The 26,207-nt window shown below is 44.5% G+C and overlaps 1 protein-coding gene across 1 annotated transcript; it reads right to left on the bottom strand.

Moving 5' to 3' along the window:
- Positions 1–347: 347 nt before the first annotated feature.
- Positions 348–25,610, bottom strand: jade3 (jade family PHD finger 3). Its single transcript, XM_079740409.1, has 12 exons — positions 25,462–25,610; positions 24,120–24,185; positions 23,746–23,805; positions 23,094–23,176; positions 22,467–22,624; positions 21,247–21,437; positions 20,056–20,267; positions 18,731–18,898; positions 17,352–17,468; positions 15,879–16,355; positions 15,153–15,270; positions 348–3,058 (listed from the first exon to the last, which is right to left on the bottom strand). The coding sequence occupies exons 3-12, from the start codon at positions 23,792–23,794 to the stop codon at positions 2,085–2,087; spliced, it is 2,547 nt and encodes an 848-aa protein (XP_079596535.1). The 5' UTR covers positions 23,795–23,805; positions 24,120–24,185; positions 25,462–25,610; the 3' UTR covers positions 348–2,084.
- Positions 25,611–26,207: the final 597 nt, after the last annotated feature.

The following is a 26,207-nucleotide window of genomic DNA, read 5'->3' as shown; positions in this document are numbered from 1 at the left end:
ATATATACTGGATTGATCCGTCTACTAGTCAAACCATTGGACAGTAGAAAAGGTTGCCTTTGTATCCATTATATATCTAGATGGATACTCGCCCTTGCGATTTCACTAAGGCACAGGGAAAGGCAGGTTTCGAAACGTTGTGTAATGGCTAATTAAGCTCACACCTTGTGTTAAAATAGGGCCCTTTAAAAGGATGGTATAGTAAGAGCCTGGCATCGTTCCCAGGCTAATTAAGAGTACCAAAAGTCTTCATCTTAAATCATTCCAAAACACGCAAAATGTAATATTTCATTTTCACAATTTATTAAAAAATGTACTTAAAAAAAAAATACAATTATTAGGTCCTTTTCTGACAGTAAAACGTGTAGCTCTGAATATTTCACTCTGCGGTTGACAGTCCCCATCAGGATGTAGTGTTTGTCGCTGGCTCCAGGCAGAAAGTTCACAGTAGAACAGGTTATTAGTATGATCGTATACAAAAACAGAAGTGTCTGTACTACTTTATTTCTCTTCGGATTGGAAAATAATTCTCAAATGTGCCGTGAACTGGCAAACGACAAACCAAAGTAGTTTATACATGGAGAAATGCTCATTACCTCCTTAGAGGTTGGAAGCGAACGATATATTAAGTCTGTAACTTGAACAGTTGACGTTTTGGCACATGTTGCGTGTTGATAAACGCTGTGATCCGCTAGTATGATGGGCTGATTGAACAGAACGACTAGACCACATGTGTGCATTGGGCGCCATCCAGAAGTTTTTTTTCAGTCAAATGAAAAATGCGGTACTGTGGGTTTGCTCTTTAAAAAAAATGACAAGGCATTTGTTGAAAAAAAACGAAAAACAAAAATACTGTAACATGTAATCCCACTTTAACACTTTGAAACTGCTGGCAACGTAAGCCATAGCAATGGAAGATAAGTGGAGTCAAAAAAGTCTAATTGGAAAAGATGAAGTTTCTCTTTTTATTATTACCTCAAATAGTTACCACCTTGAAGTGCTCTATGGGCCTTAGTCATCGAGCGGCCATCCTGGTTCTAAATGTGAGCCGGATGGGACCTCCCTGCTGGCACTTAGAACCAAGATGGCAGCCGAATGCGCATTCAGTTCCCCGAGTTCCCTTTTCCAGCAAGAGTTTAGAACCAAGATGGCTGCTAGGTGAAGAAGGCCCATGGAACAGTTTTTTATGGAAAGGTGGTGCTGGTCTCCGATAAAGTCAGTCAGCAGAAGGAAGACACTCCCATAACTCTAGCCAGCTTTCTTTTAAAGTATAGCTACGTTTGTTATCTTCACCTTAGACGAGTCTGGTTTCCCCACTGCAGAGAAAGTAGTGCATTCAGCTGGAAATATATAGTCCATACACACCTCATACCTGACTCTGATCGGTGTAGTCGCATTTCCCTGGGAATGCAGAACATTTGGTACACATTTGTATTCCAGCATATATACCTCGGTAAGGCTGGAGACTAGGAGGAGACTAGGAGAGGGCACGAAGAAGTCCTTCACTGTGACTAATCAGGTGTGGTACACACCTGTGATGTACGTATTCAGCGCATTCAAATCACCCTCCTCTCTGGGACTCTGTGACAACAAATGATCTACATTCCAGTTCAGACCAACTAGCCCTAGTGGCCGGTGACCATATGTACAACAACAGTCAAAAGTTGTTCAAAGGCAAACCTATCCTTTGTGAAGGAGGAATCCCGGAGTTTGTGGAGTTGTTTTGGAGTTGAATGCAAATTCGAAAAAGGTGTGATTACAAATGTCTAGCTAAGAAAATTGGGCCCGTACGTCGGCCTCTTGGGTCGAGGCTCGTCCAACCAAACCAGGGTCACCGGTGGGGCGATACGGGGGGGGGGCCATGACTCGACACATCTAGTACAATGTTTCACGGCCTACACTGCCCATCATGCATCTGTCTTTCACTATTCCTGGATAGCATCTATGGTCCCTTAACCTCGCCCCCACCCAGAGTCGGACCGCCAGTGTCGACAGATCCTGGGGGACGCAGCGCTTCACGGCGACCCCCTCCGGGAGAGGCCGTATCGCAGCCGTGGCGGTCGCTAGACCTCCCGTCATGGCCGTCACCTCTGAACCGCGCCTCTCGACGCCACGGCCGGTTTGCCACGGGTGGAGGGCGGGGGGAGGGGCGCCCCTGGGGCCGGCGCCGGCGACTTGGGCCCCCTCCTCTGTCTGTGGCGGCCCTTGACCTCCGACTCCGAGTCACTGAGCTCCGCGTCGGGACAGTAGCCGTCCGTCTCCCGCCGCGAGCGCGCCCCGTTGGGCGGCGGTTCGGAGGAGGAGGACGCCGGCTTGGGCCAGAGCCGCTCCTTCGCCGCGGAGGAGGAGGAGGAGGAGGAGGACGACGACTTGCGGCCCAGCCTGTCGGGGCCCCGCAGGTCCTCTGTGCTGCGGACCAGGCTGACCGTGGCCTCCTTGAAGGAGCGGCTGAAGTGCTCCATGCCCGCCTTGCGGAAGCCCGCCGGCTGGCCGCCGCGGCATAGCGCCTCGGCCAGGGGGGGGCCCTGTTCCCCGCCGGGCGTCTGGCAGGAAATGTCCTTCTGGGCCACACACCTCTCCAAGAGGCCGTTGGCCTTGCCCCCGCCCCCTGGCCCCCTGCGGTCCTGGTCGGCGGGCTTCGGGGGCTTGCCGTTTGAGGCGTGCTGGCTGTGGAGGGCGGCGTGCAGCGCCAGCGGCTTCCCGCTGCCGGGCTTGACGGGCGTGGAGGTGCTGCTGGAGACGGCGTTGGCCTCCCGGTGGCTCGAGGACGAGGAGGAAGAGGACGAGGAGGAGGAGGTGAGCGGGAGGCCGTTGGAGCGCTCCTCTCTCCTGCCGCGGCTGTGGAGCTGGGGCTTGCCCAGGCCCAGGCCCCCGGGAACCACGGCGGGCCCCTGCTCGTGGACGTTGAGGCTGTTATCCGGACAGAGGGGCCCGTTTCCCGACTTGGAGCTGCTCTTCCCGTTGCCCAGCAGCTGGGCTTTGGGCATCTTGAGCTTCAGCGTGATCCGGGGCGGAGGGTGAAACAGAAGACTCTCGATGGGGAAGGACAAAGGAACGCCTGCGGAGGAACCCAGCGTTAGTGCGGCCGACAGCGGGGGCTTCAGCGCGGACGGCAGTTTGACCATAGAATAACACACAGCCACTACAGCAGTACAAACTAACTCATCATTTGGCTCTCTCTTCCTCGAACCACAGGATCACCACCCTCGAAATTAGACGCATTCGGTCATCCAATATTCTGCTTTGTCTCTCTCATTTATGTACCAACAGGATGTTAACAAGTAACAAGTAGTACTCAAACACTAACACAGGGAAATATTGATAAAACTAAACATCCTCATCCAGTATCCTGATTTTAGTTGCAGCATTACGAGAGACCGGATGTGCTTTGCCGTGTGAAGACGTGCGTGCGGAGGCTCCGTGTAAAAGTTGTCAAAAATATTAATATCGCCATACTGTTATTAGTTTAAGGGAGTGAACGAATACTGTTTTGTTCGGGTACTAGCAAGTGCGCTTTCAGTACATTTTTAGACCGAAAAATGACGACTCGAACGAGTCGAACGGGTGGAGAGAAGCAGCAGGTGGCTAGCGGCGTAGCCTCCTTAGCTAGCAGGGACAGTGTTAGCCCATCACAAGCCGACGGAATACCTCAGTGGGCTCAGGACATGATGTCCGAGATTAAAAAAGCCAACGTTGCGGTTACGAAATACAGAGAGGAGACAAAGACTGAGATCGCAAAGTGTAAGGAAGAGATAGAAAAAAGAAGAAAAGTGATGACAACCGAGTTGGAAAAATGGACCAAAAATTTGGAAGAGAGCACGAGAGCCCAATCTGAGTTGCTACGCGGGGAGGTGAAGCTGGTTGCTGATAAAACTAGAAGTCTGGCTGATAGGATGGACAAACGAAAAAATGAGGTAGATGAAACGTTAAATGATCAGTCTGACACCATAACCGACATGGGGACAAGACTGAAAGAAATGGAGAGGGAGATACTGAAGCTGAGAGGACGCAGTGAGGATCTCGAGGCGCGATCACGGCGCAACAACATACGTGTCGTGGGGGTAAAAGAAGGGGCCGAGGCAGGCAAAAAGCCGTCTGAGTTTATGGCGGGGTTACTGAAAGAAAAGTTGGGTCTAGCGGCGGCACCGACGCTGGACCGTGCACACCGGGCACTCGGCGCGAGACGAGACGGGAACGGAGGCCCACCGAGAGCATTTGTAGTGAGATGTCATTACTACACTGAGAGAGAGGAGATACTGAAGAGGGCGAGAGAAATGGAGAGAACACCCGAGGGTCGGAGCGGAGGGATTCACATCTTCCCGGACTTCACCCAGGACGTAAACAGTAAGAGAGCAGCCTTCAGGGAAGCAAGAAGCCTCCTGCGGACCTGCACGGGGGTCAGATACGGGCTACGTTACCCGGCAACACTGGTGATTACGCCAGAAGGAGGACAGACGAAAAGCTTCGAGAACCCAAAAGACGCCGTGGACTACATCAAGAAGAAATTGAGCCCCGGGTGAGACCTATGGACGGATCTGATTCTGGCTGAGTAGATATTATACATGCTTACACTGTTGAATTGGTTGGGGGATTAATGTAGGCAGGATATTGTTCACCAGTCCTGACAACATTGACAAAATATTTGGCTTCAGTGTATATTTAAAGAGAAGTTATGTATACATATTTATAATCCTCATCTTTCTACAAGCTACTGTTGTCCTCCCTCATATTACTGTTTTACTCTATTCAAGGTTGAGGGTTGAATGTTCCCCCTTGACTATTGTTGCCTACCCTTTATGGTATTGTTTTTTGTTTTTATTTCACTGCTTTACCCTATTCAAGACCTCATTGTGGAGAGCTCCCCCTTTTTGTTTTTCCCATTAGGTGAATAAGTTAAAAGGATGATATTATACTTTTCAGACTAAGAGCGATATGCACGGAGCTGCACACGGTAGGCTTGGTGTGCAGGAGATGGTGGACCGGTTGGCCACGAGAGAGCTCGCTAAAGAGCATTATATTTGGGTTAGTGTTTATATATGTTATGTGTTATGTATTGGCTGTGTCTGCGTGTGTGATGCCCCCCCCTTCCTTTCCAGACCCCCTCCTTTTAACTTTTTTGCTTTTGTTGCCAAAGGCCACAGTCTTCTGACATGGCACCAAACATGGATCCGAGCAGAATGGCCACAAAACTGATGAGCTGGAATGTAAGGGCGATCAATAATCCAGCTAAACGGAGTAAGGTATTTTCACATTTGAGAGACCAGGGAGTAGAGATAGTATATCTACAGGAGACACATTTGTTGAACAGGGACCACCTCAAGCTCTGTAGGGGGGGATTTTATCAGGTTTATCACTCGGATTTCAATAGTAAGGGTCGGGGAGTGGTCATCCTCATACACAGGAATGTACAATTTGTAGAAACAACCACTATAAAAGGTAAACATGGTCGGTATGTTATTGTAGTTGGAAAATTATTCAATATGCCAGTGGTTCTGGCAAACATATATGCACCCAATTGGGATAATGTTCAATTTTTTAAGGACCTATTCTCATTATTACCAAATTTGGATACTCATAATCTGATTTTAGGGGGAGACTTGAATTGTGTCCTAGATTCAACTCTGGACCGCTCTAGTCCAACACCCAGTGTACTGAGCAAATCAGCGCAATGCATTAACTCCTTCTGTAAGGTATATGGTATATTTGATCCATGGAGATACGTAAACCCAACCTCCAGGCAGTACTCTTTTTATTCCCCACCACATCGGACGTATACTAGGATTGACTACTTCTTATTAGACAATAAACTGACCCCTATAGTAACAGGTATAGAATACTCTGGTATAGTAATATCCGACCACAGCCCAGTCATATTGAAACTTCAGTTTCCAGAGAACACGCCACCTCAGAGAATGTGGCGCCTTAATAACAGGCTATTGGCAGATGATAATTTTACCAAATTTATAAACTCGCAAATAATTTTTTTCTTTGAGCTTAATGACACCCCCGACATAAGCAGTGCCATTTTGTGGGAATCCTTAAAAGCTTATATTCGAGGACAAATAATTACATACAATTCTGGTGAAAGGAAAAGAAAGATGAAACGTACCACAGAATTAACAAAGGCAATAAAAGAAGTTGACCTGGCAAGTTCTAGGGCTCCCTCTGAGGAGCTACACAAAAAACGTATTTTGTTCCAAACTGAATATGATATCTTAATAAATCAGCGTGAGGAGGATCTATATCTTAGGTCGAGACAGGATTTCTATGAACATGGTGAGCGTGCAGGTAAACTCCTCAGCCACCAGCTGAAGCAGTCAGCAGCCGCTGGTATGATAGTGGAGATAGGGGATAACCTGGGGAATAAGATTATAGATCAGAAAGGTATTAACAACCAATTTAAGTCTTTTTATAAGGATCTTTATACTTCAGAAGTAAATGACAGGGGGCGAGTGAAGGATTTTTTTGGTAATCTGGAAATGCCATCCTTAGAGAGGGCAGATAGGGATAGATTAGAGGGTCCCCTGACTGCAAGGGAGATAGAGAATGCGATTCGAAACATGAAGACAGGCAAAGCGCCGGGCCCTGATGGGTTCCCGAGTGAATTTTATAAAACATTTGCCTCTAAACTGATACCCCTGCTCTGTAGAGTATATGAGGAGGTCCTTGACAGAAAAACTTTACCTCAAACAATGTCACAGGCTATGATCTCTGTGCTCCTTAAGAAAAATAAAGATCCACTTAAGTGTGGATCATACCGCCCGGTGAGTCTACTTGGATGTGATTATAAGATATTGACCAAGGTACTGGCAGCTAGGATTGGGCCTGTTATAAGTAAGATAATACATCCTGACCAGACAGGGTTTGTTGCTGGCAGACAACTTTCCAGTAATCTTTGTCGCCTTTTTAATGTGATATACAGGGCCGAGGATAACATTGAGCCCGAGATTGTGATATCCTTAGATGCCCACAAAGCCTTTGATAGAATAGAGTATCTCTATTTGTTCACGGCCCTTGAGAGATTCGGATTTGGTCCTAATTTTCGTTTGTGGATTGAGATAATATATGCGAACCCCCAGGCTATGGTAAGATCAAATAGTATAATATCTGATCCTTTTCCTCTGTTTCGGGGAACAAGACAGGGGTGCCCCTTGTCACCCCTGCTCTTTGATGTGGCAATTGAGCCCCTTGCAATAATGCTGAGGAATGCTGCTGGACTGGGGGGAATACGCAGGGGGATGCAAAACCATAAACTTTCTCTATACGCTGACGACCTCCTCCTTTTCCTGTCGAACCCTGTCACAAGCATCCCGTTGGCTCTGGATATTATCGAAGACTTTGGGAGGGTTTCGGGTTATAAAATTAACCTGGAAAAAAGTGTTATTTTCCCAATTAATAAACAGGCGAGGAGACTATCATTCCAGGCCTATCCTTTTACAACAAACAAAGACAAATTCACCTATTTAGGTGTTACTGTAACAAGTAAATACAAAGACTTATTTAATTATAACTTTAAAGTAACATTGGACGAGGCAAAATTAGATATGGAAAGGTGGTCATCTCTCCCAATATCATTAGCAGGGAAGATAAATTCTGTTAAAATGACTGTAATGCCACGGTTCCTGTTTTTATTCCAGGCAATACCAATTTTCATTCCTAAATCTTTTTTTAAAGAACTGAATAAATGTACATCTACCTTTATTTGGAAAAAAAACAGTCCCCCGGATAAGATAGAGTTCCTAGAGAGGCAGAGAGAAGAGGGCGGCCTGGCCCTACCAAATTATATGCATTATTATTGGGCGGCTAACCTGCATAAGCTGTTGTTTTGGGTCTCACAGTTAAATGATGATGAAACCCCAGTGTGGGTACATATGGAAAGATATGCATCTAGCCCGGTATCCCTACGCTCCCTGGTCTGTGCTCCTCTGCCCTTAAGCAAACACCTTTACACAAACAACCCTGTTGTACGTGACTCTATCAAAATCTGGGTCCAATTCAGAACTCATTTTTTTTTTCACTTAAATCTTTATTGCAAAACTCACATAGACAGTCAACAGTCAAAAATACAAAAGACAAAACAAAAACCAAACAAAAAGTTTGGCTTGGGAGTCATATTTCTAGCAGTTCTTCTTTTCTCTTCGTGTCTTCATCTAAGCAATTTTATCCTGTCTACATTCCTCTTCGCCAGTTTTGGTTCTGAATATTGTCCATTTCTCCCACTTTTCTTCAAGCTGTGCTTGTTGTAGCCTTAGGCGGTGTGTCAGTTTCTCCATAACATAGATTTCCTCCACTACGCCCATCCACTCTTCCTTACAAGGAGGCTCTACCTTACCCCATTTCCTAGTTATAGCCTTCTTACTAGCTATCAGTAATATTTTAACCAAATATTTATCTCTCACTCTTATATTCTCTTTCATAAAATTGAAATTGCAAAGGTATAGTACCATATAGCTCATTGGAATATCGTAACCTAGTATCTTTTGTACAGTTTCATGAACAATTCCCCAAAACTTAAATACTTTATGACATTTCCAAAATATGTGTGAGTGGTCTGCAGAATGCTTTACTCCACACTCTCTCCAACATGTTACATCTGTGTTATTATACTTGACCTTGGGCGTGATAAAAAAACGGACCAGATTTTTCCAAGAGAACTCCCTCCAAATCCGCGAATTAGTGGACGTTTGATGTGATTTCCACATGTCTTGCCAATCATCATCCGAAATTTTCGTATAAAACTCTGATTCCCATTTTTCCTTTATGTATTTAGTTGAATGTTTAGTTGTCGTCAATGCTTGATATAAAGCAGATATGATTCTTATTTTCTTTCCTTTGTATGTATTCTTTAGAATTTGGATCACACCATTCACCCCTGTGGAGGGGTCTATCTCGATTTTAGATCTCGATTATAATAATCTCTTAGTTGTAGGTACCTGTAGAATTCCTGTTTATCCAAACTATATTTATCTTTCACGTTTTGGAAACTCTCCAGTGCCCAATCCTTCTCTAAAGTACACCATGCCGTGACACCCTTATCTACCCACTGCCTGAATCCTTTATCATATTCAGCTGATTTAAAATTACTGTCAAATGCTACCCATCTAAGAACTTTTGTTTCTTTCTTTATCCTATAATTTTCAATAACTCTGAACCATAGTTCAAGTGTAAATGTTGTCATTGAATCTATATTATTTTTAATCCTTTTGAATATTTCTTTATCGCCAATAAGGCTCTGGATAGGATATTTTACAAACTCTATTTCCATGTCTTTCCACTTAGCCGTGTAATCTGGCATACACCAGCATACAATATGCCTAAATTGGGCAGCGTTAAAGTACTCCTTCAGTTTTGGGAGACCCATACCTCCTTTATCTTTCGGTAACTGGAGAGTTTCGTACCTAACCCTTGGTCTTTTGCCTCCCCAAATAAACCGAGATATTATCCTGTCCCAGGTCTCAAATTGGGTTTGGGGGATCTCTACTGGTAGGGACTGGAATAAATAAAGAAGTCTTGGTTGTACATTCATTTTGATAATCTCAATTCTTGCGTTAAGATCTAGTGGCAAAGTAGACCATCTTTCCGTGTCTTTTTGTATCTCCTGGCTTATCTTGTTATAATTGGCTTTATAAAGTTTAGATAATCCTTTTGTGATGGTAACCCCCAGATATTTAATTTTCTTTAGACTCCAATTTAAGTGGAATGCTTCCTGAATCTCCTTTGGTGGGGTGTAATTAAGTGTTAAAATTTGTGTTTTTGAAACATTTACTTTATATCCCGAAAGGTGTCCGTACATTTCCAGCAGTTTCATCAATACAGGTAGTGATGTATTCGGTTGTTCGAGGAAGGCTACGATGTCATCCGCAAAAAGTCCTATTTTATGTTCCTTGCCATTTACTATAACTCCCTTAAGCCCATCATTTTGGCGTACCGCTTGTGCCAAAGGTTCGATAAAAAGCGCAAAAAGAGTGGGTGATAAACAACAGCCTTGCCGAGTTGATCTCTGTATACTAAACTTGTCAGTTAGGTTTCCATTTATTTTGATTCTAGCAGTGGGCTGGTGGTATAATGTCTTTATGCACTGTATTGACTTATTATTGAATCCAAATCGTTCTAATACTTTATATAAGAATTCCCAATTTACCAAATCAAATGCCTTTTCTGCATCAATACTTACTAATATAGTACTTTGTTTTTTCTTTTGTGCTTGATCTACAATATGCAGGGCCCTTCTAATGTTATCATGTGTTTGACGTCCTTTAATGAATCCTGTTTGATCTTCCTCTATCAGTTCTGCTACAAAAGTATTCAATCGTTTGGAGATAATTGTTGTATATATTTTGTAATCTACATTTAATAATGAGATTGCCTGGTCTATAGTTCTGACAGTGTTCCTTGTCCCTTCCTGGCTTTGGGATGATGGTTATAATGGCTTCAGCCCATGATGGAGGTATTTTATTGTTATGAAGAGTCCAATTAAAAGAATCCAAAAGTAGTGGCGTCAGCTCTTTCCCGAACATCCTGTACCACTCTGCTGGGTATCCGTCACTACCTGGGGATTTATTATTTTTTAGTGTCTTTATTGCATCTTTCACTTCTTCTATAGTAATATTGGTTGTTAATGTCTCATTTGGCATACTACCAATTGATGGTAAATCCAAAGAATTTAAAAATAGCTTCCTTTCCCGGTCACATTCAGATATGGGTTGTGTATATAGTTCCTTGTAGTATCCACAAAAAATGTTCTCTATATCCTCCGGTTTATCTGTTAATTTACTTGTATGTGGATCTCTGATTTTATGTATACTACTAAGTGCTTGTTGTTTACGTATACGTTTCGCCAGCAATTTAGTCGCCTTTGAGCCTGCTTCGTAATAATTTTGTTTCAAGAATTTGTTCCTTTTTTCAACCTCGTCTTATAATGTCATTTATCTTTTTTTTAACTTCCATGATTTGTTGATATACCTTTGGATCTTCTGTTCTTTGATGTCCCTGTTCTAATTCCCTCAGTCTCTCAGTATGTGTTCTATATGACTCTAATTGAATTTGTTTTGCATGCGCTGTTTCCGCTATCAATTTCCCCCTTATCACCACCTTCATGGCATCCCATAATATTGCTGGGTCTACTGCTCCATTGTTGTTTTCCTCTATGTACCTTTTTATTTCTGCTTTTACCTTCTCTTTCCGTTGGTCATTGTTCAATATTCCTACATTCAGTCTCCATACAGTATTTCGTTTCCTGTTACTTAAACATATTTCTAAATAGAGTGGATTATGGTCAGATACGTCTGCCCCTCCTATTTTACATTCCGTCACTCTGTGTTTATCTCCTGTATTCAGTAGAAAATAGTCTATCCTTGAATGAACTTTGTGTGCAGCTGAATAGTGCGTAAAGTCTCTTTCCAAAGGATGCAGACTTCGCCATATATCTGTCATCCCCATCTCTTCTAGTGACATATTGACAAATCTTGTTATGTGCATTTTAGTTCTTTTGAGACTCGTATCTATATTGTGATTCAAGACGACATTTAGATCGCCCCCACAAATAAGGATTCCCTCTGTTTCTACTGCTATGACGTCAAAAAGGGACTTGAAAAAGTATTTGTTGCTTTCTGGGGGCGCATATACATTTACCAGTGTGATTGGTTCATTTTCTATTCTTCCTTTTACTATTATATACCTTCCTTCTTTGTCTTTGACTTCCTTTTCGTAATAAAATTGTGTTGTGTTTGGTATTAATGTTGCAACTCCCCTCCTGCGTCCCTCTTTATATGTACTGTAGTATAAGCTCCTGTACCCGTATCTTTTCAATTTTTCATGTTCTAATCTAGACAGATGTGTCTCTTGTAGGAATATAATTTGTGCTTTTTCTTTTTTCAATTTTGTCATCACCCTATCTCTTTTCATTGGTACATTTAACCCATTCACATTCAGCGACATTATTTTGATGTTATTAGTCATTTACTACTCTCTGAAAATATTCTCCCAAACCGTTACAAACTACATAAACCTGAACATGAACATACACTAACTGAACACAAACCAAATACCTCCCGAACTTCCAAACATGGGATAGTCTTTTACTCCTCCCCGCGTCCCCGTTGGTGGGTGAAGGGGATACCCTCATCTCTAATAAGGGCCCCTCCCTAGACCTAGGTACGCGCCCAAGTTGTGGGGTACCACAGCGCCTACAAATGTCCAACTTAAATACCTCGACCTCTCCCAGTCGGTTCTTACTATGTTATGCAAACTAAAGAAGTCCGAAAATGTTCAGATACTCACACTGTGGATCTATTCTTCTGTCAGTCTTTTTTCTTTTTGTTTGTTTATCCACTTAGTTCCGTACAGTGATTATTAATTAGTCTTTTTTATTCCAGTCTGTTAGTATGATCCTTTCCCATACCATTATTTAAGCAGAACTTATTAGGGTTTCCGCTGATAGTTTTGTAGTTTGTCTCTTGCTCGTTGCGCCGGGTCGGGTCCTCGGTCTTTCCCTCTCACTCGCTGCCACTCTGCCGCTCCTCGCATCCTTCCGTCAGCCGCGGCTCCGGTGTCTCCGCCTGGTACATCCGCAGTGTAGCCTCTTTCCTTCATGTCCCGCGCCGCTTCAATGGCACTGTCATACATCTTTGCTCCGTTGTTCCAGTGTATTCGCATCTTGGCGAGCGGCGTCTGGAAACGAATTCCCTTCTCCCTCAATACTCTTTTAATGCCCGCGTATGCCTTTCGTTTTTGAACAATTTCTGTAGGATAATCATGATCAAAGAAGATTTGTTTGCCTCCTACTTGTAGCTTTTTCTGCCAAGCTCTCTTCAAAATCATTTCCTTCGTCTCGAACTGTAGAAAGTTGGCAATAATTGACCTGGGCGCAGCGTTCGGGGTCGGTTTCTGGGCTAGGGCTCGGTGGGCTCGCTTGATCTGAATGTTGGTCCCCTCCGGGAGCTCGAGTTCGGCTTTTAGAAGCTGCTCCAGGTATATGGCTGTCGAGCTCCCCTCTGTGTCTTCCGGTAGCCCAAAGATTGTGATGTTATTTCTCCTTGATCTCCCCTCGAGATCAGTTATTTTCTCTTGCATTCGGCGCGTCTGCCCCATCATCTCCGACAGCGCAGTACTGGCCTCCATTTTCCACTCTTCGACATCTGCTATGCGCTCCTGAGCCTCGCTGACGCTCACCTGTTTTGCCTTCAGCTCGTTGTTGTTGTCTTTTAGCCGACGGTCTATTTCTTGCCGGAGGTTGATGATTTCCTCCTTCATCTCTCTCTTCAGCTCGTCTTTAAATGTGGTCAGCTCATGGCGTAGTTCTTGTTTAAGATCATTGATGTCCTTGCTGATAGTAGCAAGCCCGACTCTTAGCGTCTCCGCGCTGTCCATTTTCCCGGTTGTCCCTCCGTCGTGTTCGCTAACCTCGTGTTCGCTAGCCTCGTGTTCCCTAGCCTCGTATTCTGAGATTTCTTCCACTACGGGTTGCTCTTCTGCTTCGTTTTGCTCTTTGTTGCTTTTCTGACTTTTCTTTCTTGTCCCACTCATATTCTAGTTTTGTTTATCGAATTATGTCTGAATAGTGGGAATATTTTACCGACTCTGGAGAGCTAGTTAACTATGCGTCTACTCTCTCCACCATCTTCCCGGAAGCCCCCACAGAACTCATTTTAAAAACAGAAACGCCCTCCTGTCTGCTCCCGTTTATGGCAATCACTTGTTTTCTCCGGCCCTTGGGGGAGCAGCGTTTAGGGAATGGTATAGAGCTGGGGTGGAATGTGTTAAAAATCTGTTTAAAGATGGTGTATTTATGTCTGCTGCTCAGCTGGAGAAGGAATATGGAATCCCCTTAAGGACTAACTACTTCAGATACTTTCAGATTCGAGATTTTGTGAAAAAGACATTCTCCTCATCCCTTGAATTACCACAGAGTGGGTGGATAGATGGGCTATTGGACATGGACCCGACTCTTAAAGGGACAGTTTCTATGCTTTATGTGAATATCCAGAGGGTGGCTTCCCCATCCCTTGATTACATAAAAAGGAAATGGGAGGATGAATTAGAGTTGGACATATCGGATGATGAATGGAGATGGGCAGTAGAACTAATACATTCTTCTTCTATATGTGTTAGACATGGATTAATACAGTTTAAGGTGTTACACAGACTTCATTTCACGAGGGACAAACTGGCAAGAATTTACCAGGGAGCTGATCCGACTTGCCCTAGATGTAAACAGGTGCCAGCCAACATATGCCATATGTTCTGGTCTTGTCCCAGGCTCAAAGAGTTTTGGACCAACATTTTTGAAACCTTCTCATCCATCTACGACAAAAATATAGAGCCCAGTCCTCTGGCAGCCATTTTTGGTGTGGCACCAGAGGAAACACAATTGACGTGGCTCAAAGGAAAGCAATAGCATTCTCTTCATTGTTGGCCAGGAGACTGATCTTATTTAACTGGATAAAGGCAGCACCGCCAACACACAAACGGTGGGTAGAGGAGGTGATGGCACACCTAAAATTGGAACATCTTAGATTTACTTTGCAGGGCAACACTAAGAGATATTCTAAGGTCTGGCAGCCTTTTATTTCCTATTTTGAACGTGAGTTTTCATCTGCTCCAACATAATTGGCAGCTTCTGAACCCCCCCCCCCCTTTTTTATTTTTATTTTTTATTTTATTTATTTATTTATTTTTGGTGGTGGGTATGTCTGATGTCTAGTAGTAGGATCTGTCTTGTTATTGTTCTGTCTGTGTACTGTCCTGTACTTGCGATGTATGTTTTGAGTCCTACTATTTTGTTTTGTATGGGATGTCTGATGTTTGAATATGAAAATCAATAAAAACACTTTGATTATTATTAGTTGCAGCATTACAAGCTTAGATGAATCTCATTAGCTAAGAGCGCATGATGACTCGGCAGGGGAGATATTCCCTAGAGTTCCTTTGAAGCGCCCAGGAAGAGGATTACTTTAATGAAGCCCCTTTGGACAGGGAAAGCATGAAGCTTCACCGTATTCCATTATTAAAAAGAACTGTACGTTTTCCATGGTGGGAAACGCTGTCTTAGTGTGACAGCATAAAATGAGATACGTTTTCCATTACGCCGACATGCTGTGGACATGACCTGAAGTAGCAATGGACACTAAAAGGAGACGGGAGGAGGGGCCTACCAGCAGTCACTTCCTGGTTGAGGAGTTTGATGTGCAGGTTGAACATCTGCTCCTGAGCTTTACTCTGAGACAGCTTCAGCTTCTCCCTGCGGCTCACCATGTAGCACAGGTTCCTCACCTGCAGAGGAAACACACACACTTTAAACATAATCCTTGATTTTATAGGTCAATTACTAATGAACACATGAACACGCAAGCCCATTAAGTGAATTAAAATCATTATTTGATATATTATTACAATGAATACTCAATTGTTTAGAAACCCAGCAGATTATAACCAGAATAACAATTCAACATAAAAACACACACACACACACCCCATCACAACACACAAATAAAACAAACACACGCACCCCACAACACACACAAATATACCCATTAAACTATATTAATAATCAAAACATTTTGAGCCAAACATTCGGCTTAGTTATGGTTGGACGTCGACACAACACAAGGGGGTTTTACGGACCCATTTCCTGGTTGCGGACCCTCCTTGCGTCCACCACAAGGGCCTGACATGCGCCTCCCAAAAATTAGAACCTTGCGTTGAGGCGACGCAGCTGCAAGGACGGTATTGGTCCGCTAGCGTAAAACCCGACGCAGAACCAAAACAGGTTCACGACTCCCGTCAAGCGTCTGCGTGGTCGTTGCGTTGTGTCAACGTCCAACCATAACTCAACCTTAACTCAACACACACACACACACACACGCGCTCCCTGCACCCACCCGCTCCAGGTCCTGCCGGAGGTGCATGAACATGCGCATGCGTGTGTGGATGCTGTCCTCCTGCGGCTGCACCAGCAGGTTGCCCTCCTCCTCCTTGGGCGGCAGCAGCGCGCGGTTAAAGCTCGTCTTCCTCTTCAGCTTCCAGTACTGGAAGATAAAGTCCATGAGGGGCTCGGCCACGCCCAGGTCCCGGGCCAGCTCCCCCGGCTGGATCAGCGTGTGGAACTCTTCCTCCAGCTCCCGCAGCCGCTGCGCCCGCAGCCCCACCTTCTCCGTCTCCGTGGGGACGGGCTTGGGCCGGGCGGGGCTCAGGGCCGGCTCGGCGCCGCCGGCGACGGGGGTCTTGGAGCGGCTGTGCTTCAGGCAGTAGGACTTGAACTTCACCTCGTCGCCCTCATCCAGGATGGTCTTCATCTCCAGGGTCTGCTCGAAGGCACACGTCACGTGGAACGGCGTGGTGCAGTTCTTCACCGAGCACTGGGGGGGGGGGGGGGAGACATGGGTTGACTGTCTGTCTGCTTATTCAGCTTTCATCCAGTTCAGATGAGTCTCTGTACTGTCTAACCCCTACCTGCTCCCTAGCTGCTCCGTCTGTGTTCACCGTCTAACCGTTACACATCGATTACTCTTAGGTTTGGTATCTACTCGGACATCGGATTCATGTAATCTACTCTGACCTGTGATAAAATGTGATATCTACTGTTTCTTCTCTGATATCAGAGTAGATATCTCATGATATCACATTATATGTGATGTCGACTCTGACATAATGTGATATCTACTCCGATATCATGAGATATCTACAATGATATGTGATATCTACATATAGTGTGATGTATGAAATCTACTCTGATATAATGTGATGCATGATATCTACTCTAATATAACTTTATATCTTCTCTGATATAACGTGATATCTCCTCAGATATAACGTGATATGTGATATCGCCTCTTTGATAATGTGATATCTCCTCTGATATGTGATATCTCCTCTAATATAATGTGATATCTACTCTGATATGTGATATCTACTCTGATATGTGATATCTACTCTGACATAATGTGATATCCACTCTGATATCATGTGATATCAACTGATAAATTGTGGTATCTACTCTGATATGTCATGTATGATATCTACTCTGATGCAAGGTGATATCACCTCTGATATAACGTGATATCTCCTCTGATATAACGTGATATCTCCTCTGATATAACGTGATATCTCCTCTGATAAAACGTGATATCTCCTCTGATATAACGTGATATCTCCTCTGATATAACGTGATATCTCCTGATATAATGTGATATCACCTCTGATATAATGTGATGTCTCCTCTGATATAATGCGATATCTCCTCTGATATAATGTGATATCTCCTCTGATATGTGATGTCTCCTCTGATATAATGTGATATGTGATATCTCCTCTGCTATAACGTGATGTCTGATCCAGCAGTCCTGGCAGCCCACCTGGATGCAGGCCCCGGTCTTCAGCTTGCAGAGACTGCAGATGAGCGACCAGCGGCTGGGAGGGATGTGCGACACCTTGGTGATCGGCTCCATCCTCTCTGGACACGCGATGCTCACCTGGGCACACGCACACGCATTAACACCGCCACACACAAAAGACTGACGCATCAACACTGTGGCACGTCACGACACAAAACGACAGCGCCAGGACACATTCACAACCCAGATCAACAATAGAAAAGTAGGGAGGCAATGGCAGATGGTTTATCCAAAGCTTAGGTTAAAGGTTAAAGGTGACGTTTTATTCCACCAGGTGTGAGTGTGATAAGCCGCTACAAGCCGTTTTGAAAATCTGCCTCTTCTGACATCACAAGTGGACGTGTCCACCTAGAGCAGCATTACTCATTGCACGGCTCGCAAGCCACATGCGGCTCGCCAAGCCTCTATTTGCGGCTCGCATGGCGGTAAAAATATACAGTGATATGATCATGCAGTGAATACAGATATTTAACAAAAAAATACAAACAATTATTTAAAAAATAAATCAACAGCGGCATTAAAAGGTGGAAATATAGCCTTGTCTAGAAAATATTTTTAAACTTGCTCGGCTCTACGCTGACAGCGGGGTTGCCAGATTGGCAGTTTTCCTGCATAACAAGAGAGAATGTGCTCTTTGGATGGACTTATTCTTATTAACTTATTCTTCAAGAGCTTCCATGTTATGTGACCCAGTGTCTCCACATTATTCCAGAAAATAGCACACAGTCACACAAGTCTTAATTTTCCTCTCAAAGTGCACCAGATTGATGCATTCCAGGTTAAAAGGTACCAAATTTTCTTCCGGGGGAGCATACCCCCGGACCCCGCTAAGGACCGGGTTCCCTTCACAGTTTCACAAAATTCTGTGGGAAACACTGCTTCAGGGAGGACATATTATTAAGCAGGCATACTTATTTATGACTGGATTTATAGCTTTTGATACTTTGCGGTAAAAATGGCTCTCCTGTTGACGTCGTCCTGTCAGTGCAGCTCTCCTGAAAAAAATAGTGAATACCACTGACCTAGAGTGTACTGGATAGATCAGTCTACCAGCCTACCCAGTGGACTTTGTAAAACGTTGCTCATCTACCCATCATACATCTAGGTGGACATGCCCACCTGTGATGTCAGAAGAGGCCGATTTTCAAAATGGCTTGAGACGGCTAATCACACTCACACCTGGCGGCATGTCATGGGACCTTTAAAAGGTTTCATACGTTATCATGAAACAGGCTGAGGGCTTCTTGCTCTAGCCCAACCTTTGGGCTAAGAGTCAGCTACAACCCTTACCCTTTAATCACAGACATCAGAGCCGGGGGGGGGGGGGGTCTGTCGCTTACCTCGGGGATCCACAGGGCACAGCTGACGTGGGCCCACTTGGTCCCGGCCCGCGTGGCCTTCATGGCGCCGCCCTTCTTGGGGCAGAGCAGACACTGGGGCTCCAGGCCCAGCACACAGGTCCTGCACAGCCAGTTCCCCACGGGCACCTTCACGATGCCGTAGCACGCCTGGAGAGGGGGGCGCAACACAGGATAGGACCATCATTCAGATTCAGGGTGCTACATTATCACCTACCTGTGTGTTACAAATGTTTAATTGATGCTTAATTAGTGTCTACCTGTACATTACACATTTTATAACGATTGTCTACCTTTACTTTACAGACATTTTAAAGGTGTCCTAAGTTTCCATTAAAGATGTTTTAGTAAACGTTTAGTAAATCTATATTACAGAGGTTGTAATCAGTGACATTACACATGTTATAATGAATATCTACTTTCAAATGACAGATGTTGAAACATGCGTCTACCTGTATTGAACAGATTTTGAAACGACAGCTACCTGTACATTATATATGTTTAAACGAGTTTCTGCCTGTATATGACAGATATTTGCATGAATGTCTACCTGTACATTACAGATGTTTAAACAAGCGTCTACTTGTAAATTACAGATGTTTTAAGAAGTGTCTACCTGTAGGTTACAGATGTTATAATTAGTGTCTACATGCATGCGCATGTTTTAATGACTGTTAACAGATGTTGAAACAGATGGTGCACGCAGATGTTTCAATGAGTGTAAACAGATGTTTCAACAAACATCTCCCTGCAGCACACAGATGTTTTAATGAGTGTAAACAGATGTTTTAACAAGCGTCGACCACACAGAGGTTTTAACGAGTGTACACAGATGTTTAAACGAGTGCAACAGATGTTTTTTACGAGTGTAAGCAGATGTTTTAACAAGCGTCTACCACACAGAGGTTTTAACGAGTGTACACAGATGTTTAAACGAGTGTAACAGATGTTTTTTACGAGAGTAAGCAGATGTTTTAACAAGCGTCTACCACACAGAGGTTTTAACGAGTGTACACAGATGTTTAAACGAGTGTAACAGATGTTTTTTACGAGTGTAAGCAGATGTTTTAACAAGCGTCTACCACACAGAGGTTTTAACAAGTGTACACAGATGTTTAAACAAGTGTACCAGATGTTTTAACGAGTGTACCAGATGTTTTAACGAGTGTACCAGATGTTTTAACGAGTGTAACAGAGGTTTTAACGGGTGTAAGCAGATGTTTTAACAAGAGTCGACCACACAGAGGTTTAAACGAGTGTACCAGATGTTTTAACGAGTGTAAGCAGATGTTTTAACAAGCGTCTACCTGGTGCACGCAGATGTTGCACTTGTCACAGAACACCATGTCGTTGCCCTCCTCGCTGTCTGGGGAGCGGCACACATCGCAGATGACGTCCTCGTCGTACTCGATGCCCAGCCCCTCCACCGTCTCGATGGCGTGCCTCATGTTGCCATGACACTGCCTCTCCAGGGCCTCCAGCGCCCGCTCCACAGTCAGCTCGTCCACAGCCCCCTCCCCTGGGGAACCAGGCACAAGAATCAGGTAAGGTGGATATCGTGGTATTAGGAGAGTGGTGGTACCGTACAGGGTCGGAAATGAAAAGGGGCTCGGGGTATTTTGCTTAGGACATATAATTACCTCTCGCAATTGGGATGACGGGAGCTTTTAAATAACCCATAAAATAAAAGACTCATTTCTGTATTTTACTGTGTTGCACAGCAGGTCCAGAGTGTTAGGTTTTTTTGGTGTCGTGATTGTTTGTCATGCAAGATAGAAAAAGTATCTTTTTCACCCAACCTTTCACCAAAATGCCAAGGAAATAATCCAAAATTGCCCCCAAAACATGGGGCAAATAAAGCCCTGGTGAAAAAAAAAGGTAATTTCCTTCCCTTAAACCTTATAAGTTGACTCTCGCTTTATTTACTCAATTCATATATACATTGCTGTTGTTCAACAATTGTTGATTTCTCGGGTGGCAAGTTTCCATGACAACATAGTCATCACATGCATCCTGGAAGTGACACATGCATCCTGGAACGCATTCAGTGACTAATGCATTACAGCCTCATATCTCTGTGTAACCCTGGAGGGGTTTTAGTCCAATCTTACGTCTTGAATTGTGTTCAGGTGTTCAGGCTTGTGATATTAACCATCTGGTTGTGATAGGACAGCCTCTTCAACCCGCCATGTGGCAAGGAACACTCAACGCGCCATTGGTGTGTGTCACACACTAGGGTGTAGTAACGTGTGCTAGTCTGGTGGAAAGTGTGTTACAGGCTTGTTAGAGTGTACACATGCATGGGTTGAGCGTGCAGCCAGTGGAGAGTGTTACATTCTAGTCGAGTGTGTGTGTTATATACTAGCCTCTACACGCATCTCCTACTCATGTGCTCCAGCTCTGTGTCAATTGTGCGCATCCAGTGTACTGTGTTACACACTAGTGGAGTGTGTTACACACTGGTGGAGTGTATTACATGCTAGAGCGGCGTCTCCTACCCATGTGCAGCAGCTCTTTGTTGAGCGTGTGCAGCCAGTGGAGGTCGGTGTCGTCCAGGTCGTAGCGACACATGTCCTCCGCCAGCTTGTTGATGTTGACGTAGCCCATCTCCGTGGCGTCCTGGCTCCAGCAGCGGAAGTACTTCTTGGGCCGCGTGTACAGAATCTCTTTGGGCTTCTCCGCGATGATCCTGGACACACACATAGGACAGGTGGAGCTTTATAGCGGTTGTGTGTTGTGGGATTTGTAATCTGGCTGTGTTGATCATTCTAATATCTCACTTTTTAAAGTGGACACCATGATATAAATGCTGTTGTTTTATCCAATAGTCGCTCTTGAGATTGAGCACTTTCTTTAGAACCGGGAGGTCTGATTGTTCTGTGGTTCTGTCTTCCAATGCTTCCGGTCAATCTGGATGTTTCTTTGAGCAACACACTTTGCTTCGGCGTTGCAACCCGATCTCCTTTTGTTTGATGCACTGATCAGAGGTGATTCGATTCAGGTGTGCCTTCGCAGACGAGTGTTTCATTATAGTGTGTTAAGCTGCTGAAAGTCGGAATATAAAACCTAGAAGTGGAGTGCATTTATAGAGCAGTTGTCTAGCCTCCAGCTACAGAGCTGTACCTTCCTAAACGTCTCACATTCACCAACAGTTATCCATCTGTGTGAGAGTGTGTGTCTCTCTCACACTCACCAACGGGCCTCCATCTGTGTGTATGTGTGTGTGTGTCTCTCTCTGTCACAATCGCCACCAGTTATCCCTCTCACCCATTCACCACCAGTTATACATCTCACTCTCTCTCGCTCTCACCACCAGTGACGGACCCCCTCTCTTTCTCTTTCCTTCATATTTACCAACACTCTCAAACACGTTGGGCATCTTGCTTTAGGACACTTCAACACTTCTCTGCTGCGCCAGGAAGCGCAGTAGATCCATACACAGCCATCAAAGTATAGCTGATCGATAGAAACCACAGACTAGACGAGTGGTGGTTGATAAAAAGGACTGCATACATAAAGCGCCTTTCTAACCCGTGTCCACACAAGGCGCTTCACAATTAGCACCTCTCATACACCCAGTCACACAGCGATGGCGGTGTTGACCATGCCAGGCAACAGCCAGCCCGTCGGTGGTAGTTAGGGATGGGTTTCGTCTTCAGGGGCGTTAAGCTCAGGGGAGCTGGGGATCCAACCAGCAACCTCCCTCCCTCGGTGTTACCTGACGGAGGGTTCGGGGACGGTGTCGGGGCTGGCGGGCACCTGGACCCCCTTCTCCCACTCCTGCCTCCAGGTGTCGGCTAGGAGGTAGTAGTCCTCGGCAGAGATGTGGTGGGAGTCGGGCAGCTTCATGGCACTGATCAGGTCTTTCCTGAACACCTGGGGGGAGGGATGGGCCAAGGGGATTGTATTATTATCACACTGTAGGATGTACTTATCAGCCTGGGTGACACAGACACTCAACTATTACCCGTTGGCGTCTTGCGGCGATAAGGAACGCCGTACAATAATAGCAACGTGCAGTTTGGATTGACAGAGGGACTTTGATGTGAAGGACTCTCTATATCATCCCCCCACATTTAAGTCACGTGTAACAATAATGATACAAGTTACTGTTGTGCAATATAAATATCCCTAGAAAAAGCAATAACGTTAATCCGAGCTTGAATATTGTCATGGGCCTGCCTGGTTGGCTGTGGATTTAACAAGAGGACTATAGCAGGAAAGTGTGCTTTGTGATGCATATTAATGTTGCGTAGCGTTAAATAAAACTGTGAGCATAACATTAGCGATGACAGACAAGATGGAGAAAGGCATAAGAGGAGGAGGAGGATGAGGTGTTGTTTACTTCTGCCGGCTTCTTCTGGCTGCAGGCGGGGGTTCCCGGCTTGCTGCCATACTTGTTGGTGGAGCAGAAGGATGTGGAAGGACCTGAGGAGAAAGACGAGGAGGAGGGATCAGAAGACCTACATCATCAGAAGACCTACAGCATCTGAAGACCTACAGCATCTGAAGACCTACAGCATCTGAAGACTTACACCATCAGAAGACATACACCATCTGAAGACCTACAGCATCTGAAGACCTACAGCATCTGAAGACTTACACCATCAGAAGACATACACCATCTGAAGACCTACAGCATCTGAAGACCTACAGCATCTGAAGACCTACAGCATCTGAAGACCTACAGCATCTGAAGACCTACACCAGCGGAACCTGCACCATCTGAAGACGTACACCATCTGAAGACCTGCACCATCTGAAGAGCTACACCATCTGAAGACCTGCACCATCTGAAGACCTGCACCACCTGAAGACCTACACCATCTGAAGACCTGCACCACCTGAAGACCTACACCATCGAGGTCCATTGCTACCGAGTAGATTCTAGAAACTCTCTTGCCTCTTCATCAACGTGTGCCTAGAACAATTGTAGCTGAAACTGAGTATGGGAGAGGCTGGCTATCTAAGAGGGCTTAAGCTCCAGGTGAACTTACTTTCATTGTCAGAGCTGTCACTGCTGCTGGAGGTCCTGATACGTTTCATCCTGTAGCATCCTGGAAAACAAGTAAGACGTATCATTACGGGATGTAAACCAAGTGGGGAATTAGCCTTGACTACGTGTTCTACACATGCGGTTGAATTAATAGTAGCACTACATGTGTGAAGCAATAGGACAATTACAATGTGGTGGAAATAAGAATAATAACAGCCAAAATAGTAGTTGTTCAAATCCTAACACACAGCATGATCCGTTTTTCCCTTATTTTCTGAGCATAGCCTAGCTTAGAACCATCAAAGTCAACACAATGTTTCGCAGACATTGTATCACATTGACAAGCATTTGGCATGAGAGAAAATGTACACTTACCATAAATTTTACATCGAATTGCATGCTAAACGGTTCCACTGATAACCCCACGACAACTTCTCTTATCTGTAAATACATACTCGTGTTAGTTCATGATGCCAGCATTACCAAGCATGGTTATCCTGGTTACAGCAATGGTTGGACCGCATCAGTAATCTGGAGGAGTTTGGCTATACTGGCTCGAAGAAGCTTTAAGTTTGTTTTGTTTTTACTAAAACAATTCGAAATAAGGAAAACTACTCTTTAAAATTCAGTACTGGGGGTGACATTGGTGTAAAACGATGTCAAAACTGTGCAGAAACTATAGAAGGGAGGGTCGCATATTGAAGGGGTCGCAAAAGGAGAGTTAGAATTAGTTTATAAGAACCTTTTGGCCAAATCAATGAACAGTACAAACTTTGTATTACTAGTGAATTCTGTCTTTGTCCGACCAGTCCTTCTTAAGATGACTAATGGGAAACTATTAGTAATCAATACACTATACCACAGAGGAAAGCCGATGGTGATCGGCGTCATTTCTGCCTTTCGATGATCAGTAATCTGGCCTCGGGTCATTGATATGTAAAACTGTGGTTTGTAGGTGGTTTCGGAGGAACGTTTAACGTGCAAGTAACTAGATAAAGTTGTCGTCAGATACACTGTGGAACATCAAGTTATTTAACACAAACTGGGGCGGTTAGATATCCGTGGTTTTTCTACGTACATCCCCCGAACTGAAATCCATGGCATGATGATCAAATGTAGTAATAAAGTTTAATGATTTTAGCGAGTTCACGTTAGTATACAAAGACAAGAAAGAACAGCAATAAAATGTTGTTACTCAAAAGCCTTGGCGCCAAACACTGGCCTTTAGCGGGTAGGTTGTGGTTGATAGATCCAAGGGTCCGAAGGTACAGTGGGCGGTACCCATCCGTTACCAACCAATCACTGACTCAAGGGCGGATCACTCTGCGGTACCAAACAATCGCAGATTGGTTGGTAAAGGAGCATGGTCCCGCCCACTCTACGGCCGGAGCCTTGGATCTGGCGACTACGTTTTGCGCTTTAAAACGCCGTGCAGAAAATCAAACATGGGCGCCACCACCAAATAAAGATGTCACTTCCTATCGGGGTTTGGACCCAAGCTATTACGTTTACAAAAGAGTATCGTAAATGAAACTTAAAGCGACACCCCGATTTTCTGTTACTTGCGAATGATTATCAATCATAATCTACAACTTTGCATTCAAACAACCCCCCCTCCCAGAAAGGAAGCAGGGCCCCGTGGCCTGCATAAGCCATCCAGGGCAGTTCTCCTGGCAGTGAACACACGAGCATATTGTCCAGATTCCTTGGATCTTACCTTATGTTCGCATTGTATAACGCGTTTTATCCCGTCCAGATGACGTCGTATTCCGTTTGGCAAAGTGGGTATTACAAATAGAGCGGTTGGTTATAGCCTTTTAATTGAATTTGCCTGCTTTATTCTGCCACCCTAGGAATTTCAAGGGTTGCAATCTCCAGCAGCACCACCACGCACAACACATCTATTGTACCGCGACGGCCGCGAGGTCCTACACTCCACCTCGTTCAGAGGAGCGCTGCTGCAGGGTTCAGTTTGAATCCCTAGGAGCCATTCATTAAAAAAGGAGTAATATACCTAAAAAGACGAAAAAAAGTAATTAAGAGATATGTCGCACATTTGTACATTTTACTAGTAGTAAGTACAAACGTACATCATACTCTACACATGCACAAATGTATAGCATACCTTATTCAAGTTAACCTTTTATTGATGCACTGGTAAATCTTGTTTAGAAGGTGGTTGGAATCTTTAGAAAAATAGAAAACACTTCACTATAACAAGCATTTGTTGAGCAAGAACTCTTATAATTCTTCCTTATACAGTCAGCATTAAAAAAATCGATCTAACCATTTTGTATTTTCACTAATACAAGTAAATTCGTACAGCTAGTGGAATATGTGATGAAGCTATTGGCAGGCTCGGTGTCCAAGCACGCTGTGCTATTGGGACCCTTAACATTACAGCATAAAGACATAAACAAAGGTTATTGGAATACACTTTCTTACTTCTCCAAATCATTAAGA

The sequence above is a fragment of the Pollachius pollachius genome, assembly GCF_949987615.1.
Source record: "Pollachius pollachius genome assembly, chromosome: 7".
NCBI classification, from domain to species: Eukaryota; Metazoa; Chordata; class Actinopteri; order Gadiformes; family Gadidae; genus Pollachius; species Pollachius pollachius.
This window is presented reverse-complemented; position numbering and strand designations above follow the sequence as displayed.

Bases quoted from the DNA above. Each gene is read 5' to 3' on its own strand.
- jade3 (XM_079740409.1), bottom strand. From the start codon at position 23,794: ATGAAACGTATCAGGACCTCCAGCAGCAGTGACAGCTCTGACAATGAA. The intron at 22,625-23,093 runs GTAAACAACACC...CCCTCCCCCCAG, and splicing joins GCCAGAAGAAGCCGGCAGAA to GTGTTCAGGAAAGACCTGAT. The intron at 15,271-15,878 runs GTGGGTGCAGGG...TTTCCTCTGCAG, and splicing joins TCCGGCAGGACCTGGAGCGG to GTGAGGAACCTGTGCTACAT.